This window comes from Nylanderia fulva, unplaced genomic scaffold (assembly GCF_048542155.1).
Source record: "Nylanderia fulva isolate GAGA-0341 unplaced genomic scaffold, ASM4854215v1 Scaffold85, whole genome shotgun sequence".
NCBI classification, from domain to species: domain Eukaryota; kingdom Metazoa; phylum Arthropoda; class Insecta; order Hymenoptera; family Formicidae; genus Nylanderia; species Nylanderia fulva.
Genome location: NW_028190972.1, coordinates 120793 through 141911, shown reverse-complemented (window position 1 = coordinate 141911; position 21119 = coordinate 120793). Strand labels below are relative to the sequence as shown.

Here is a 21119-nt window from a genome sequence, read left to right as displayed (position 1 = left end):
TTATATAAAGACTGAAATTTATTTTCTCATCGTTGGTAATACCAACTGACGAGGTACTGTTACCTCGTTGGTGGTAATACTGAAACCCAAGTTTCATATTATGTTTTCACCACGCGAGGTTTGCAATATCAGTTCGGTTCGAAGTTTGAGTTTATAAAGACTCTACTCGAAATTTTTTGCCTATTATTTATTTTGCATGTCGATCCTTAATTAAAATAAATTAGGATGTAAAAACAAATTAATTAGTACCTAAGAACAATAAATCAGTTTCAATGAAAAATTATTTTTTTCTTAAAACTGACGTGTATTTGGCTCTTACTTGACCTGTTTTTAAATACATATACAGGGTGTCCCATTAAAAAAAAATATGCTCAAATATATCAGAAACATCGCGTTTCAAAAGTTACAAATAAAAGTTGTTCGATTTTGAAGGAGAAAAAATTGCTGCGTTACTGATTTTTTCCTAAAGGGTGATTTTCAAAGTCATTTGAAGATTATTTTTGTTTTTTATAGAATGTTCTATAGAATGCATTAATTTGCAACTATAGTAGCTATACATAATACATATTTTTTTTACAAACAATTATGCATTTTTTACACTAATTAATACCTCCTTATTTTTTGTGCATAAAAGTATTGAGATACGATCGAGGAAAATGAAATATTTTATAAGATATTTATTCATATAGTTTATATAAAATTATATGTCAAACTAAAGTATAAAATATTTCGTAACGTATAAAATATTCGTAAACTATATTTACTTTTTGGCTATCGTACCCTCATTTTTATAGTGAATATTATGAGGAATCAATATTTATATAAAAAATTAAGGTGATTCTATTTAGAAAAACAAATAACCTTGAAAATCACCCTTTAGGAAAAGCTCAACAGCGTCAATTTCTTTCCCAAAATCAAGTTACTTTTATTCGAAACATTTTTTTCTCTGCAACGTGACGTTTTTGATATATTTGAGTATATTTTTTTAAATGGGACATTCTGTATAAAAAATATAATCATAAAAAAATGTAATTATTATATATGGTAATCAATGTAAGTAATACAATTGCTTTTTATATGAGAAAAGAAATTTTATTGATAACGTATATAGGGACATCGAAATACGTATATAAACAGCGTGTGTATAAAAGTATAAAAAATAAATATTAGCAGCGCGCGCGCGCCGTCATTTTGCGAGTCTCATGGATATGAGTCGGTCGCGATGCGTCTTTGACAATACGGGAATGTGTTGCAAGCACAGGCGAGAGTAAAAATTACATATAATAATAATAATGATATTTGAATTGTGTAACAGTAATACGGGAAAATAGGCAAATTGTTCACTTTAAAAGGACAACACACTACTGAGAACGAGATCGCATTCATAATCTATTTAATTGATAATTTCTAGCTATCTGTATTTGTTACGGGTGAATCACAGTGTTTGCAAATATATTTTTACAGTTTTATTTGATATTATTAAAAAAATTAAAACTGGAAAAATATAAAAACCATTTTTACGGATTTTTCATAATCAGATACAGATATATAAATCGAAATATTTTCAAATAAAAAAAATGAATATTTTTTTTATTTAGAATTTGTACAATATATATCTATAGTATATCATTTTCATAATAATTGGGTGATTTATAGTAATTGTAATATAATCGTAATTATACTACTATAATTGACATTGTATTAAAGTGTTACAAGTTAAAGTTAAATTTCACAATTTGCTAAAAGTATTTTAATACTTATGCCTTTTTTCACATAAGTACAAGTTTTATACTTGCTAATTACTTTGCATTTCACGTACTTTACATTTGAAAAACTAAATTGAAAGATTATTGCAAATGTTGCACATTTTAGAATTTTTCTTTGTCTAATTCTAATAGTTAGTTAATCGTTTCATATTTTCTTTCTCAATATAATATAAACAGTTTAGCCTTCAGATTATACACACACACGCACACGCACACGCACACGCGCACGCACACACACACACCATATATACAGGGTGTCCGGTGTAACTAACGGACCAATGATTAAGAGCGGATTCTTTGGCCAATTTGGAGACGATTTTTCCTTAGCAAAAATGTTGAGAAGTCAATAATTTTCGAGTTATAAGCGATTGAAAAAAATGGGTTTTTTGAAAACTAAACGTTTTGGAGTTAAAAGTCTAACATAATTACATTCTTCAGTTAATTTCAGGTAGAGTTTATAATGAAATTTTAATTTGAGGCTTAGTTATAAAGATACATAATGACAAATATTGGAAAGTTGTAAAAAATGATGACCTTTTTCGACATTTTCGCTGAGGAAAAATCGTTCCCAAATTGACCAAAGAATCCATTTGTAATCGTTGGTCTGTTAGTTACCGGACACCTTGTATATATATATTTTGTAGTTTTATATAAATATATAAATTAACTTTAGATAGATTTTGGGAAAAAATTCTCATCTTTCAATTTTTTATCCTTAGCGCATAAATAAACTTTCATTTACAACGATTTACACGGCTTTTTTTTGTTGTATACGATAAGATTATTTATCTCAATATTAATATATAGCTTTAATATCGATATTTTCAAGCGCGCGCGCGCACACACACACGCACACAACACAAACATACACATACACACACGATTAAGTTAAATAAAATATAAATCCTCTAGTCCGAAGAGAGAAAATTACATGGCACATTCGATATTGGATTTCGTCATAATGGAATTTTTTTAGAACGAACACTCATACTGATATTTATCGACTTTTTTGCGTGTTTTCGGAATCCAGTTGCGTCAGAAGCCATATTCTGGCCATGAAAGGTCGCACCGAGACCCTGCTCATGATTACTCGCGAGCGTGAACGTTAATTAGCGCGTCGTAATTGATTGCTCGCATTTTGCTGTACACGCGATGGCGCCTATACCCTTATCGCAAACATTGTCGCAGTTGTCCCTCGCGGCAATAAATACACACATCCTCGCGCTATTTATCTTAAATTATTTTTGCCGCTTTATTTGCGAGGAGACGCTTCTCTCATGGCAGTCGATTTATATATATAATCTCCACTAATCGTTTTTAATTGATGGAGTCAGTAGGCGATTGGGGCCAATCGCCATGCGACAATATCACGTATAAGTCTACAAGTTCTCACAATTCACTTATAATAACACGTCTTGTTCAATTTGCTAACGATAGTCGATAAATCAATGACAATATATATTGTCGATTGTCGGGGATTTTTCAAAATCGTTGTATACGACACATGGAGATTTATAAATCTCTAGAAATCAATATTAATATGGTAAAAAAGAAACCTTGCAGTATACTAAATTTAAATTTTATATCTGAACCTTGATTATTCTACTTCGAATGGCAGTGATTGATTTGAATATAATTTATTTTATTTATTTATAATATATATAAATAAGTGTTCTTAAATATTCGTACATCCTGCCATTAATCTTGCTTTCTAAAATACGTCGTACATGTGAAAAGTTCAACATTTCCACGCAACGATTTTTGGTCGCATTTTCGAATCGACTTGTCACTGTTTTTTATAGGCCGATTAAAAATTATTACTTTACAATTTAACAATATTTTTTAAAATGTGTATTATTCTTTAATTCAAAGAACTCACACGAAAATGTATTTTCCATTAAAAACTATTCTATTTTTTATCAATTTTTTATAATTTATCTTGGACAAGATTCTTCGACTTTGATCATACATCGAGTGTATCATCTAATCTTCAATAGTCTTCAATATATCACGTTACGATAAATAATTCTTCTTTGCAAGCATTGATTCAGAACATTATCCATTAATGTTAGTTATGTCATTCTTCTTTTTGCTGATTCCAAGAAAATAGTTTTCACTATGATAAAGCTATAGAATCTCCTCGTGTAATTAATGAAAAATTAATTTCCCGATGTATATAATATATCGTTCCATCTAAAACTATCAAAGCTTTCTTCGATGAATTTAATCTTTTTCATCGTCGTCATTGCGATCTTTCCTAAGATCGACACGTATAGAATGACAATTTTTCTTTCTCGCGATTCGGCAAACTTGGCACTTTTCAGAGAAACGTGGAAAAGGATTCGTAAAATCTGTAATGGTAACGCTTCGGTGTTACCATTTCTGCGTTATTTTTAATAACACCTTTTAGTTATGTCACACAGCGAAGACACACATAATAGTCACTTTTTCGTTATACCATTGTAACGATAGCGTCCAAAATGGCTTCCTTTTCGAACGATCACTTTCGAACGTCTGTTAACTGTCCGGGAACTTGAACAAATAGATCCGCGAGACTGTTTCTTCGCGATCGATCGGTCCGATCGTTGGATTAGATTGAGCCCGATGATCCTCGCCAAGAGGATGATCCGTTCAAGATCTTCTACGCAGGCGCCTGCATCATTGGTCTGTGAATCGGCACCGAGATCACGTAGATGTCCAGCTTCTCGCCGGTCGTCTTGTCGACGATTTCGCCGTAGTTGACGGAATCGTAAGAGGGCGGCGCGAACAGATGATAGGGTGGCGGCGGGGTTTCCGTAACTCCGGGGGTATTTATCGTTTCGGCACGTTGGGCGTAAGGTACCGCTAGGGGGCGCCCGCCTCGACGACAGCACCACTCGGAACAGCTGACGATTAGGAAGAACGCCACCAGCCCGCCGAATGAGCCGATGTACCAAACTATCGACCATGGATCCAGTGGACTCTGCAGGTCGCCGTTGACTACAACAAAACGGGGACCTGTGAGCGGGTAGCTCTCGTTAATGATCGGAAATGTGTTAATTATTTCAAGCTATATACAAGCTTATGCAAGGAGATTAATAAAAAAGCGTAACAACAGAATAGAGGAGAGTGCTTAACAAAAATAGCAGTGCCAGTCATTTGGTGCTAAAAAAGGAGATTACCTGAAAAGTTTTTCGGAAGTTTTGATATTTAATATTTTGAGATGCTCTTTTCGAATTTTCACTTTGCCGCACCTCGTATCTTTGCTGCTTGTAAACTTTGTGACGCTTGTACGCCGAAACTATTTGTTTTACAAAAAAATTATAAAGACATAAATTATAGAAAATTTCCTTTAGTTTGATTTCTTACATAACTATTCATATTGTAAAATCAGCCGGAAAAGAGATGTCGAAAAATCGCTTTTGAGTGCCATTTTTCAAATATGGCGGTGCAAGCGGCAAAGATACAAGGTGGCAAAGTGAAAATTCGAAAAGGGCACCTCAAAATCTATCAAAATGTTAAATATCAAAACTCCCGGAGAACTTTCCGGGTAAAACTACTAAATGACTGTACTAATACAATCGGAAACAAAAGCTAGCAACAAGCTATTGTTCACACATGCTGTGGATTTTATAGGAAGTTGTTATACTATAGTTTTATTTCCTAGTCCTCACAATGTGCTACCGAATGATAACATTGGTCAACCACTTTTGTTTAGTTGCCAAAGATGTTTTAGTTGCCAAAGATGATATTTAGGATACTAGACGACGCGCGCTTCGCGCGCGCCATTATCCGTTTTTTTGTAATGTATGTGTGTGAGATTTAACTTTTTAATAATTGTAATTTTATTTAATTTTATTTTGACAACTGTCAAACTGTTAACCCTCTCAACAGCTGCTCTATGTTTTGAATATAACACATAACAACCGTGAATTGAGCCAGCCAATCAGCATCGCGGAAAAACGACGACAATGTCAATAACATGTCTTTTTTAGAAAGGAGATTTGGGAATGTTGAATCTAAAAATAACAGTTTTGCTAAATTGGCTCTAGTTTTTTGAGATAATTGATGAAATTATGATTTTACTCCAATACGACTTGTAGCTGCTGATATGTGCAACAGGGTCTGTCTTTTTATTCTTTAACATTGTTTTCACCTCCAACGTCATCCTGATGATCCACATAAAAGAAAATCGCATACAAACAGCATTTTCCTATGCAGCACTAATTGTGATTATCTGAATCAGCTTACTTCGTTTTTATGTTATTTTACTGAATACAATATGCCATTAAATATTATATATTTTTGTACGATTTGAGAATGAGCTACGCCCATAAATATATTATGTAATATATAATATATCTATGGCTACGCCTGATCATTACATTTTTTTGTTTTTCATGAAACACTCATTATCTCAAAAATTAGAGCCAATCTAGGAAAACCAATGTCAATATTCGGAATCAGTGACACAAAGTTACCCTAAAATCGAACATATATAATTAATGTAATATAATTGACAGCAAAATTAGTGTTGGTTAATGTAACCTGAGAAAAAGTCAAAGTTTTTCAATAAATTATTATTATTCCCTTTTAAACAGTGTAGTGCATGTTAATGTAATTTTGCAACATGGTTCCTTAAAATTTCAATTATACATATATGTAAAAAATTTGAATTTAGTACAATTTTTTCGATATTTTTAACGTAGTACAATCTGCATAGTAATGAATCTTCGTGATGATTATGTATAAAACTATAGTGAAAATTTAAATTGAAATAATTTTTGAATGAATTAGTGAATTAAATTGATAGTAGCTTTAAATATAAAAATGGAAACAGTTTACATAATTTCTATAAATTTTATATCATTTTTGGATATTTTCCTTATATATGTATATTCTTAAAAAGTTCAGAAAATTCTTACCCATGTGAATCAGTTCCGTTAGAATCAAAGAATTGTCTTATAGAGTCAAAGATTATGAGGAACCATAGCCATTTATGTTATGTCGGAAATTTTTCAGCAAAATTATGCTATATATGGCGAATATTTAGGAGACTCGTAGATTTGAACAAAAAATATCTTAAAAAATATTAAATATATAAACCGACGCGTTTTCATTTATTATTCACAATGATTTATTCTTTTGGATGTTTGTGTTAAAATGGAAACCCGAGACAAGCGTCGAATTTAAAAATACATCGCTTGTTTATTGCTAAAGTACCGACAAAAAAATATTCAGAAATATTACTTATTTAAACATATAAATGCCAAAATTTGCATATTATATTTGCCAATATTTCATTTGTTTGTGATCTTACGCAGCCGTATTTTTACACTTTAGGTGCGTGAAAAAAATCGGTAAATTATACGAAAAAATGAAAACAATAAATAATTTCGTACAAGCAATATGTTCGTAATTTTGACACGGTTACAGAATAAATATTAAGCGAAAAGTTTTCACAATCACACCTCTTTTTCCGATCAATGATATTCTGCGCGTGGAAACGACATTCTCAATTGCTGTTAATGCATGACGTACACCAGGCGAAACTCGGAAAGACGATGTAAATGAAGATGAAACGACCACTAATTTGCATAAATCCTTGGCACGAAGTAGCACGGATTATTCTCTGCAATCGTGATTTTAGCGGAACGTTTATACTTGCGACTTCAGATCTCGTTTGTCTACGAATTTATTAGGCGATAAACTCGAGTCTTTATAGTGTAATGATTTCAATGCAACATGTCGTAAATTCTTTACAAATATATATTATCCCTTTATTTTTAATATTATGTGCGAGAGATATAATTTTTTTATTATAATAATCAATTGATAATTATTTAATTTTGGCATGTAAATTACATAAAATTTGTTACTATTTTTAACAAAAATTTATTGTGTTATCTATTTTAGTTTCTATATTTAAAATATTCTAGATTTATTAATATTTAATATATAGTTTCGATTGGTGAAATTATTATATATGTATATATACAGGATATCCCATTTTAATTAATGTAGCCGAATATTATTGTAACTGTGTAATGAGAAAATATTTTATATAAAAGTGAAAAGATTTTGATAGGGCAAAATATTGATAAACTTAAACTTTAAATAGGATTATTTTAAAATATTTTAATTTGAAGATTAATTCAATTTTTTAAAAATAAAGAACTATTCTAATTTATTTTTATATAAATTGATTTTCGTAATATTTAGTATAAAAAATCATAAAGATAACAGAACCAAAAAGTGAATAATTTACAAGATATTTTTATACTTTAGTAGGACATAATTTTAAATAAATTATAAAATATCTCATAAAATATTTATTTTCAATGATTTTACCTTAATATTTTTTGCACAAAATAACAAAAGAAATTAATTGATGCAAAAAAACAATTATTTTTAAGAAAAAGTATATAATTTGTAACAAGTAGCTACATTCTTTTGGCTATATATTTAAATTGTTTACAAAGAATTACGTTAACACCGAATCATAAAAATGGAAATGTCGCGTTTCACATTCGAATTTGACAATAATAGAGAAAAATATTAGAAAAAGAAAAATGAAAATACGATATAGAACCGTAGTACGACGGTATATAATTATTATTATGTAAATATTTAGCGAAATGTTGAAAATTCCATAAAGAGTTTCGTTTTTAGCGTTTTGCTGACTTCTTGAAAGCTTGATGTTAGCGCAAATATAAAAAAATTGTACACAAGCATGAGTGCGAAAAGAGGCATGTATCAGCGAAAAACACTGAAAAAAATATCGCTGAGTGATGATACAAACGTGTTTGTTGATTGCAGCAGGAAGTGCGATGATTTGCGATAGTGAGAATGTTGTGATACTCTGTTTATTACATGAAGTCACCCTCTCGTTTACATACACGCACACGCACACGCACACACGCACACACACACACACGCACGCACGCACGCACGCACGCACACACACACACACACACACACACACACACACACACACGCGCGCGCGCGCGCGCGCGCGCACATTCTCACACACTCACCCACTCACTCTCACACACACACACTCTCACACTTACACACACTCTCACACTTACACACACACACACACACACACACACACGCACGCACGCACGCACGCACGCACACACATTCTCACACACTCACCCACCCACTCTCACACTTACACACACACTTACACCACACACACACATACATACACACACACACGCACGCACGCACCACACACACACACACACACACACACACACGAATAAAAATGATTCATGTTTCTTACCGATCTCTTCCGTGTCTCTCTCCTTTTCCTCTCTCGCGTTCTCCTCTTTCCTTCCGAATTCGATCACGTAGACCGTCTCCTCATTATCATCGTCGGATTTCGAGTCGCCCGAGTGACGATTCTCGTTTACGCTGTGAACGGCTTTATTGCTCTCCATTCGTCTGTCAGCACCGATGCTGTAACTTGACACCGCGTGAGCTGCGACACAAATTGCAATCAATTAATTAATTGCACATTTAACTTTATGCATGAATGTTTAGATTAGTCTCTCTGTATGTATGTGAAGTGTCTATGCACTTTATGCTTATATATTGTACTATTAAAAGGATTCATATACATTTGGGAATATATAATGCAATAACTTGATTATTTTTTTTATATTAATACATATATAATATATTTATACTATATATTTTATATATTATATTAATAGTAATTTGATTATATATTGCTTGATTATTTTTTTTATATTTAAAATTGTTATGTTTTTAATATTTAATATATATATTTCTAAATATTTTTTCTCGAACATAATCTCATTAAAATATGATTATTACAATTCGATATCGAAAAGATTTTCTTTCCTTCACATTACGTATATATTAATTACTTATTATACGTATATAATATGTTATATTTTTATACCTCCAAGCAAATATCTCTGAAATTAAGCAAAATACGAAAAAAGATTTAAATAGTAGTTGTATTTTGAGGAAGAAAGAAGTTGGCGCTACTAATTTTTTTCTAGAGAATAATTTTCAAGGTCATTTGAAGGTTAGGTCACACACATTTATGTTTTTTTTTAAATGAAATTATCTTAATTATTTTAAATGTAAATCGATCCTTCGCAATATTTGCATAACAAGTTATTAGGGTAGGATGACAAAAAATGAATAGTTTACGACGACCTTTGCGAGCTATATTTTATATTTCAATATAACATATAATTTTACATAAATTATAATATATATCTCGTAAAATATTCATTTTTCGATGATCTGACCTCAATACTTTTATGTACAGAATGGTATAAAGTGTAAAGAAAACACATAGTTGTTGTAAGAAAAAGTATGTAGCTGCTAATTGTAAATTACATATTTCTACAAACAACTATGTGTTTTTTCACACTAATTGTAAGTGATTTCTCTCATTATTTTAAAGTATTGAGGTAACATCATCGGAAAATGAATATTTTATGAGATATTTCATAGTTCATGTAATATTAAGATATAAAATATCTCGCAATTTATTCACTTTTTGACTATCTTACTTCTACAACTTTTTGTAAATATTGCGATGAATCGAATAATATAAAAAAATTAAAGTAATTCGATTTAAAAAAACAAATGACCTTGAAAATTGCTATGTAAGAAAAAGTCAATAGCGCCACTTTCTTTCCATCTTGAAAAATTTTACTTTTATTTAAACATTTTTTCTGCTTAATTTCAGACATTTGGCTTGGAGAAATTAAAATAAAACATTCTGCACATTGATGCATATATATATATATATCTATATATATGCATCAATGTGCAGAATGTTTTATTTTAATTTCCCCAAGCCAAATGTCTGAAATTAAGCAGAAAAAATGTTTAAATAAAAGTAAAATTTTTTAAGATGGAAAGAAAGTGACGCTATTGACTTTTATATATATATATATATATATATATATATATATATATATATCACTTTTTTCTTTTCCTTAGGAAATTTTTCGAATATTATGCAATTTATTTATGCCGTTCAATCGCATTCCCAAACAAGACGCAAGTATATATACGCGTGTATGATTATGTCGTGCGAAATCTCAGGGCTAAAGATGTCGCAACGCCGAACAAACAACTCCGCCTGTCACTCGTACTAACCTGCATCGCAGTGTTAGAAACTTCATGTGCTATTTATTAGGCCAAGTCGATCAGCCTCGCCGTCAGTTTTGCTCCGATTTCTTGATACGCTGCGCGTATCTTTGAGCATAAATAAGATAATAAAAAAATTAGCTTGAAACAGACATTCGTAATTATTAACAGATCAACCGTGTCGAGAGCGATAAGTTATTACCCAAGTGTTCTGAAAAACTTGTCTTTGAATTGTGCAAACGAAGTTTTAGTATTAACGAAGAAAAAAATAATACATAGTTAATAAAATATTAACTGAATACTAATGTTACACAATAATAATATTAATAATAATAACTTTGAAATTAATAATAATAATAATAATTATATCATTATTAATATATTAAATAATTATTAATATTTTATTAATTATAATTATTAACATATTTATAAACAAAAATTTCTCATGATTATTTATTTAGAATTGATTGAATATATACGATATGTAAGAAAAAACTTAATTGATAAAGTAAAGATTTTCGATTTCCAAGCAATTTCCACAAATGCTTTTTTAGTAACAATAAGAACGTGTAGCATGTTTGAAAGCTATTTTTACCTATTGCGGTATTGATAACTTCGCTCTCAAAGTTAAATTTATTCTTAGGGAATCATGTTGGTGTTAAGTAGCGCGAAGTAGTTTCAATTATGAACAGCCTGGAAGAGAAGTTTCACGAGTTCATAAAAGTCAAAGATCGCGTTACGGTCCTTAAACTTTTATCTATGCGTAACAGCATCCGTTTTTATACGAAATAAAAAGAGTATACATATAAGAAAATAATTCAATAATAAATAGTCGAGAAAAATATAATCGAGAATATATGAGAAAATAATCGATGAATCGATTATAATAATTACAAAAGTTGGATATATTTTACGGTTCAGAAACAAAAAATATTAACTTATCGTAATCCTATAATTAAAAAAATATATTTATTTTATCGAATTATATACATATATATATATATATATATATAGATGAAATTTCTCATAATTTTTAATTAATCGTGTCTAATCAAAGTCATATTATAAATGATCTCAGCCCCATTATTTCGATCAAGAAATAAATCATTCGGATGTTTAAGTATGTATTACCTTTTATTCATGTTAACATTTCTTAAATAACACAAATATATATGTGAAGACATAACAAAAAAATTTATTAACGTAAACCTAGCCTAATCTAATCTAACCTAATAAAGCCTAAATGACTAACTTCATAACCTAAATATGTACATAAAATTTAAAATGCAACCATTTGCATCCCGCGCGACTAATTAAGGATTAATGCAAAATACATATTCTTTTTCTTCTATTGAATTATACGTATGATAAATATCTTGCTGTTCTATTTTCAGCCCATTATGTTAGACATTGCAAAGTGACGAAGCGTAAAAATCGATCGAGAAGCACGAAGAAGCTTTCCTTTTTAAAAGTAACACCGATATTGCTATTACATTTTCTTATAAAGCAAGATATGTGTAGCCGATTGTCTTTCAATTCTCACCAGAAACTCGCGTCTCCACCCTGACACGATTACCTACTACTTACCGTTGTCTGACCAGATTTGGCTTTATGGTCAGAGTTACTTACATGTATAGGTAAGAACACCTTACGATTCGTGCTTTTGCGTTAAATGCAAATCCGGTCTAATACACGTTAAATGCGGTATAATTTGCTGATACACTATAATTTACTAATATATGTTATGAATATATTATAATATATTGCTATATAGCACACACAAGTTGGAATATCTTTATCTGAGCCTTTTTGATATTGAACTTATACGTATAAAACGTTCGTAATTTTTACTGTTATTTAATTTATTTAATTTTTATTATTTAATATTGAAAAATTGCAATTACAATCAATATGTTTTCTTTTTTCTTATAATATAATAAATGTTATATTGTACTGAAAGGAACACGGAGAAATAAAAAATTGTATTACAATATTGGAGTATATATTATGTTAACGCATTAAATGATAAATAATTTTATAAAAGAGCTATATAAACGCGCTTCTCGATCAATTTTATTTTTACGTATAAATTAGTAAATAATTTTGAAATCACGGGAAATGCTCAATTTATGTGTTGCCGTCAGGATAATGATTCTGTGTAAACACGACCGTTTTTCGTTTGTTGATCCATCGTATCATTGAAGGTTGTGTGTAATTAAAGACAAGGCAGAGAGAAAGAGAGAAAGAAAGCAAGAGAGGAAAGAGGAATTTGAGAGAAGAGGAATGAAGAGAAATAGAAAGAGACACATACACTGTATACGAGAGATGTTCATTATATTTCTTGCCAGTTACGACCTCATCGTCAGAATTATAGCGTTCTACATTTTACGAATCACGTACGCCTTTTGTTAAACAAAAAACGATTATGAAAGGAGGGAATTTTTCAACGGTAAGGATAGATAATTTAAGTCTCAGTAAATGAAAACTTTTTTTAGTGAGTTTTATATAACGACATGTGCGGTTGACATACATAAGTACAAATTTGTCATGTAATAAAATGAGATGCGAGAGGAGACGATTCTGAACTTCATCATCATTGCTTTGTTCAGAATTTTTTACATTGATATATGATACACAACGATGATAATATCTCGCTATATACGTCACAGACGTGTTCAGATTTACTAGGTGTATGCATAAGTCTTTTCCGGTTTAATTAAGAGATGGCCCCAGCGAAAAGTACGCAGCGTATTAATTTAACACATACGTCATTTTGTTCGTCTGACATAAAACTACAAACACACATAAGTTGAGTCCGCCAAAAACTAGCGTTTTTGTTTTATCGTTCAGTGATCATGTCGCGTTTTGTGCCTGAAAACGAGCATTTGCGGCACGCATTGCTTTTCTTTATTTAATCAAAAGAAAAAGGCTTTGTAAAGTTATCGTTTGTTGGTAGAAACATATGGTGAACACGCTTCATCGATTAGAACATGTAAGACATGGTTTTGACAATTTAAAAGTGGTGATTTCAATGTGAAAGACAGTGAGCGCTCTGGTAGACCACAAAAATGCGAAAACGAGCAATTGCGGGAGTTATTGGATGATGACTCAACTCAAACTCAACGGCAATTAGCAGAAGCATTACATGTATCACAAGAAACAATCAGCAGACGTTTAGGAGCAATGGGAAAGATCGAAAAACGACCGGAATGGACCAGAAGACATGGCAAAGTGATTTTGTTACACGACAATGCGCCGTCTTACACAGCAAAACCAGTGAAAGACACCTTGAAATCGCTTGGATGGGACATCTTTCCGCACCCGCCGTACTCCCCAGACCTGGTGCCATCTGACTATCACCTTTTCACATCAATGGGGCACGCGCTCGCAGAGCAGCACTTCAGCAATTTCGAGGAAGTTAAAAAATGGCTCGACAAATGGTTTGCCGCAAAAGACAAGCAGTTTTTCTGGCATGGTATTCATAAATTACCTGAAAGATGGGCGAAATATGTAGAAGCCGATGGCCAATATTTTGAAGAAAAAAAAATTAATTTCCCTTGAAAATTACGTGTTTTTTTTTTACCAAAAAACCGGAAAAGACTTATGCATACACCTGGTATTATTAGACTTTGAAACAACATTTTTACTGTTTTAATAAGTTATTTGAGGGAGCGACCTTAATTATAACAGAATATATACTCAAAATTATATTTCAATGTTTAATAAACAAATCATTTTCTTCCCCATAATTTTAAAATTTTGACGATTGTTCAAAAATACTGGCAAAAGCAATTAAAAGATAAATTATTATTGTTTATAGTGTACACAACTATTCAGATTGTACAAAAATAACAATATAAAAACCAAGATCAGCGATAATATGATACAAACATCATGGGCAAACAATATGCAGTGACAGAATATTTTTGAACGATTGTTAAAATTTTAAGGTCATGGAGAGGAAAAAAAATATGATTTGTTTACTAAATATTAAAATATAATTTTAAATATTCTGTATATTATATATAATTAAGATAACTTTCTGAAATATTAAATAAAATTAAAATTAAAAACGTGTTTGAATCAAATAAAATCTGAATGCATTTATATAAAATAATAATAAGATGTTTTCGTGTATACAACAATACCACACTATAATAACAATGTTGTTAGAACGTGCATCAATTTGCGTATAAATGATCAAAATAGAAAGAGATACCGGCGAACCAATATTTTGGAAACCTGCTGGTGTCATTCATTGTAAGCACTGACAAGTTAAATAAGTGAAGGGAAAGACATGATGGGCAAAAATTTGCCCGAAACGGACAAACGTCCGATCCGTATACGTTCTCTTGTTGAACAGAGTATAGTGGAATTCGGCGGTCGCTTGCTGTTAAATTGTTATTTACATGTCGCGCGGTCATCTCGTCATCTTTGCGCGGCAAGACTTGAAGGGAAAGGAATGCGGCGCGAATTGCTCCATATTAAATTGCGAATAAAGTAACAGAGAATTCAGAATCATTTCTTCTAGCATTTTATCTTACTATTATAATATATTTATTCTGTTGCGATTTAAATTACACTAGTTAACTCTGACTTTATTGTCAATTATATTAGATCAATTTTAGAGTATCTTTAAGGTCCCTGATTCCAAATATGACATACGTTTTTCTAGATTAGCTCTAATTTTTGATATACAATATATATGTATAAACCATATATATATTTATTTTAGGACCCAGACAGCACACAATATTTATGATAAAGAATCATGAATATTTATGAATACATATTTTTTCTCAAATATATAAATATTTTGAAAATCTTTTATAAAAACCTTTATTTAACATATTGTATTATTAAAACATAGATTAAATATTTCATATAATATTTATGGTATGTAAAGATAAATATTTATTATTATTAATTATTTTGTAAATATTTTTTAACTAAATTGTTAGTTTTGTCATTTAGCGCTGTGACGTATTTTTCTCGTATTTGATTTTCGTCGTGAGAATTATATAAGGGTGGCAAAAATGGAAATTAATAAAATTAAAAATGTCAAAACTATTTCTATTTTTGAGCTAAATTCTGCAACAGAATGTCTTTTAACAAATAAATTTACGTATATATCAATGTGTACGTAAATTTATTTGTTAAACTACTCTAAATATATTCAGTGTATCTTATAATTTTATATTCTATTTTAAAATAAATGTCTAATAAGTTACTTATAAACATTTTTAACTCATTATAAATGACTAATAAAGTTTGAAAAACACAAAAACATCTAATCGATCAAATTTTAGATTAGACTATATCAATCGATTGTTTTGATTAAAAAATCGTTGATTATGTTTTTTTAACTCATGATTTCTTACTGAGTATATTTATTATATAAAGAAAATATAAATTAAAAAAAATTTGTATCAAAATGATTTAATAAATATATTTATAATATTTACCATAATATTTATCGTAAATATTTTCTGATATTTATGATAAATATTTATGATCTACTGAATCTAAGACTGCAAAAACATTTATAAAATATTTAAAATAAATATTTTTAAAATATTAAAATAATTATTATAAATATTCTATAAATATTTTATAAATATTCTGTGCTGTCTGGGAAAATACATTTAATGTTCGAAACAGATTCAAATTTAATCCGTTTAGTTCTTAAAATGAACACTTTTCGATTGTCCAGAAAAGTAACACTGGATATTTTTAAAATCTCCTAAAGATGTCTAAGACTTTATAATATGGATTTAAATACGTACAAAACGTCGAATATGTAGATTTTTAACAGATTTTTAAAACCTGTCATTGTGCTGCCTGGGATGAATGTTCATGAAAAATATAAAAAATACAAAAAGTAATGGTTAGGCGTAGCCTATTCCCAAATTTTAAGGAAATTGTCTTAAATCATATACAAGGTGTTTCGCAACGTGATGTCCATACGGAAACAATGCGTATTCTTTGTTTCATTCTAAGTCAAAAAGTCTTAATACACATACCTTAAAGTTGAGTGTTTTAAAATTATAGCATATATAAAGTTATAGGCCCGTATTCATAGTTTGTCCATCTTATATTTAAGATCGTTTTAAGTCGCCACGCAGCCATTTGATTGGTTGAACGGGATCTTAATTAAGTCAACCTCCGACCAGACTTAAGACGATTTTAAATATAAGATAGGACTATGAATACGGGCCATAGACAGTCAATCAACAACTGTAAAATGATCGTGATATCAGACTTTGTCATATGGAATGACTGCAGATGTGCAAAGATCAAGTACAGTCATTTTACAGTTGTTAATTGATTATAAAAGGAAAAAGATAATTTTTGGACTATTTTAAAAGTGTGCCAAAGCTATCTGAAGTAATGTTTCATAAATATCTTTCTTCAGAAATATCTTTGTATAGCAAAAATGGCACGCAAGAATTTTTAGCATGTTTTCTCGTTTCTGACGTCACAATTCCAACATGGTCGGCGAGGAGCCAGGAGCCTTAATGTATAGAAAAATACTGTTTGTACGATTTTCTTTTATGTGGATTATCAGGATCACGTTGGAGATAAAAACAATATTAAAGAATAAGGACCTTCGCACACACTTTCCGTAACCGTAAACATAACCGTAACATAAGGATTCGATCAATCACGTTGCTTGATTCGGCTGTCTGTAACCGTAGCCATAAGACTCGAGCAACGCAATTGGTCAAATCCTTCCCAAGTAGAACAGAAAAGTCAAAATAATGTCAATTTGAACTCCAAATTTGATCAATATGACGTCAAAATGATATTATTTTGATTTTCTGTTTTACTTGGGTCACGTTACGGTTATGGAAATTCGTCTGCAAAGGCCTTAAAAAGACAGACCAAACCCTACTGTATATGTTAGCAGCTACAGGTCGTACTTGGGGTAAAATCTGTAACTTGAATATTCCATTATCTCAAAAGCTAGAGCCAATTCGGCAAAACTGTTATCATTTTTGGAATCAGCATCCTCAAAACATCCTATATTCGCTCAAACATTCTTGGCAACCAAACAAAAGTTTTGTTTTGTTGATCAGTGTTATTATCAGGTGGCAATCCCTTTCGTAATCGATTCTATTTCGCGTTTATAATCATCGATGCGTTGTGCGTTCGCATACACGTATGGAAAACGGTTAATATCAACGCTGTTACGATATTATATTATGCGATGAGCAGCGTTTACGTAACGACTCTTAAGCGCGATTGTGAGTCACGTTTCAGCAATCGGCGGTCCAAGTGTTCGAACGTAAAGTTGGCTGCGCCTAAAATGTTAATTTTTCACTGATGACCAATGACCGGCAAAACTCACAAGGTTGCACTTTACATACACACACTTGGTCACGTGACGCTTATTTACGTGAGGAACTTGATCTTTCTCTTAATACTTATAAGCATTGTCGTCTCGATAAGCTTTGTCTTTATATGCTAATTTGCTATTCGTGATTCGAAGTTTCTCGCGACTCGAAAGAAACATAATCCAATAAAAAATGATTACAATATCTTTTACATAATTATATATAACATTTTCAACAAGATGCTAAAAAATTAGTTAACTTTCTTTATATCTTTTATTTTCATTATATTCTTTGTTTCTTATTTTCAAGATCAAAGAAGCGGTGTATTCCTGGCTGAAGGCATAACTAAAAACATTTTTTTCTAATAGAATAAAGAAGTTGGTGTATCGGTGTGAGAAGTGTATTGAAAAGGAGTGTGATTATGTAGAAAAATGACATCATTTGTTTCTCTAATTGAATTTTATATCTCAAAATATTTAATTTACTATCACATTTTAAACATCCTTGTAAATATTAAATATCTTAGAGCTGGTTGTTCCATCTTCAGATAAATCTTAGCTTTCTTGACAGATTACTATCTGTAGAGTAAATTTGACCAAACAATTTATCAGCTAGTTGTACATAAGCATTGTTCCGTGGTTATTTTGCTATCGGTAGTTATCTGCAGTGTAAAACAAATATATCGCGATAATTACTTCCGAAAATGTGTATTAGCAACATCAAGTGAATTCATGTGACACTATAATAACCTTTTCACTGGATTTATTACTCATTTGTACACATTTTTATAATAAAAGTTATAGAATGTTATAGAATCTGATTTCTTTATTATATTTTTAAATTGCTTTCTGATGGGAATTAATATTTCAATTTCTTTATTAGAAAAATTAGAACCCCTTTCTCTCCTGGCTATCTATTTAATATAAATTATTAAAATACATAAGATATATATATTCAAATAGGAAAAAAATTCAAATAAGATATAACAATTATGTACATACGTATGATAAATATAATATATATTATAGGTGATATATGTATATATATGTATATATCAATCAATCAATCAATACTTTATTTGCCCCCTCAGGGATTAAAGGCGCTTTTGAGGAGCGTACCCAAACCTTACAAATTTCTTACAATCTTCACTTATAGACTACTCTTACATTCTACTCTTACATCTATCTTACAATTATCTTATCTCTAACTTAATCTACCTATTTACTAATTAAGAGAGAGAAAGAGCTGTCCCTAACCTATTTCTCGCTTCGCCTCGGCTTCCAGTTCCCCATACATTCCCCAACACCTCATTCATACTTTCACACATTCTCCTCATACCTCCTTCCTCCTCTTCCCCTTCCACCCTCCCCTCTATCCTCTTTTTCTCTAATTCCCTCATCCATCCTTCTCCCTCTCCTCCTTCTTGCAGTATTTCCCTCATTTTTTCCCACCAGTTTCCCTTATTCCCCTCTCCCCCACATTCTCCTATTACATGTTCCCAAGTTTCGTCTTCCATCCCACATAGTCTGCATCTTCTTTTCCCCTCCTCTTCCCAGTATCTCGCCCCCCTCATTTCATTGTTCATTCTATACCTCACTATCCTTCTCCATCTGCTTTCCCCCCATCCCTTTCTCAAGTATTCCGGTAAACCCTCCTCCTTCCATTCTCCATACCATCTATTGTATCTCGACTCTCTTATCTTCTCCCATCTTTCCTCCTTTTGCCTTTCTCTGTCCTTCTGCTCCCATCCCTCATATACTTCCTCCCCCCTTTCTCTTTTTTCCTCCTTTCCTTCCTTTACCCTCTCCTTCATCTCCTCATAGCATTTCCTCGCTAAACTTCCTCCCATTCCTTCCTCTAATTTTTTCTCATACCCTATCGCTCTTCTTCCTGCTCTTATCCTGAATTTATCCTTTCCTATCTCTTCTCTTACCATATACCCCGGCGTACACCAATCTACTCCTAGCGTCCACCTAATCCATCTTTCCTGCATTGCCTCTACTTCTCTCCTCTCCTTCCACCCCCATATTTCCGCCCCATACTCCATCACCGTTCCCACCAACCTTTCCATTAACCATACTCTTTTCATCCAGTCTCCTGCAAATCTTCTCTTTCCCATACCCCATACTTGTCTCATCACCGCTCCTGCTTTCCTCACTCTGTCCCTCACCTGCGCCTCCTGTCCTCCATTCCTTTGTAACTTATATCCTAGATACTTGAACTCTTTCACTTCCTCTAATTTTTTCCCTTTCCATCTCCACTCCATTTTCCTCATTCTTCCTCCTCCCTTTCTAAACCTCATTATTTTTGTCTTATCCACATTTACCTCTAGCCTTTTTTTATCCATGTAATTTTCCATTTTCCCCAACATATGTATCATCCCCTCCTCCTCCTCCGCCAACAACACCATGTCATCAGCATATGCCAAGCAGTGCACTTTTTTCCCTCCCAACTTTACTCCTCCCCAGCCTCCTTTTTTCAGCACTTCCTCTATATCCGCTATCAACAAATTGAACAAGTGTGGGCTCATTGGACAACCTTGCCTCACACCCCTTGCCGTCCAGAAGTTTTCTCCTTCCTCCTTCCCCGCTCTTACTTTACTCCTCGTTTCCTTGTATACCTCTTCTATCCTACTACTTAACCCTTCTCTTACCCCCCTCTTCCTCATCGCCTCCATTAACACCTCCCTATCCACTGAGTCAAACGCCGCCTTCAGATCTATGAAGGCCGCTACTACCTTACCTCCCTTCTTCTTCACTTTTTTATTGATCAGGTAGTTTAGCACATATATACTGTCAATCACCCCCATTCCCTTCCTAAAGCCTGTTTGACTCTCCGGCAACATATTCCCCCTCTCTATTTCCTCCTTTAACCTTTCTGTTAGAATCCC

General features: G+C 31.6%; 1 protein-coding gene across 2 annotated transcripts in view; it reads right to left on the bottom strand.

Annotated features, from left to right (window-relative positions):
• Positions 1–1070: 1070 nt before the first annotated feature.
• The window catches only part of LOC114928585 (uncharacterized), a 35538-nt gene continuing 15489 nt past the window's right edge, over positions 1071–21119 (bottom strand). Inside the window, exons 2-3 of one of the 2 annotated variants that reach the window (XM_085489479.1) lie at positions 9037–9234; positions 1071–4763 (exon numbers count right to left, since the gene is read on the bottom strand). In XM_085489479.1, coding sequence (XP_085345605.1) covers positions 4408–4763; positions 9037–9234 — 554 coding nt within the window. In that variant the 3' untranslated portion in view covers positions 1071–4407. The remainder of the gene's footprint in view (positions 4764–9036; positions 9235–21119) is intronic. The other variant, XM_085489480.1, reaches the window with a different exon arrangement.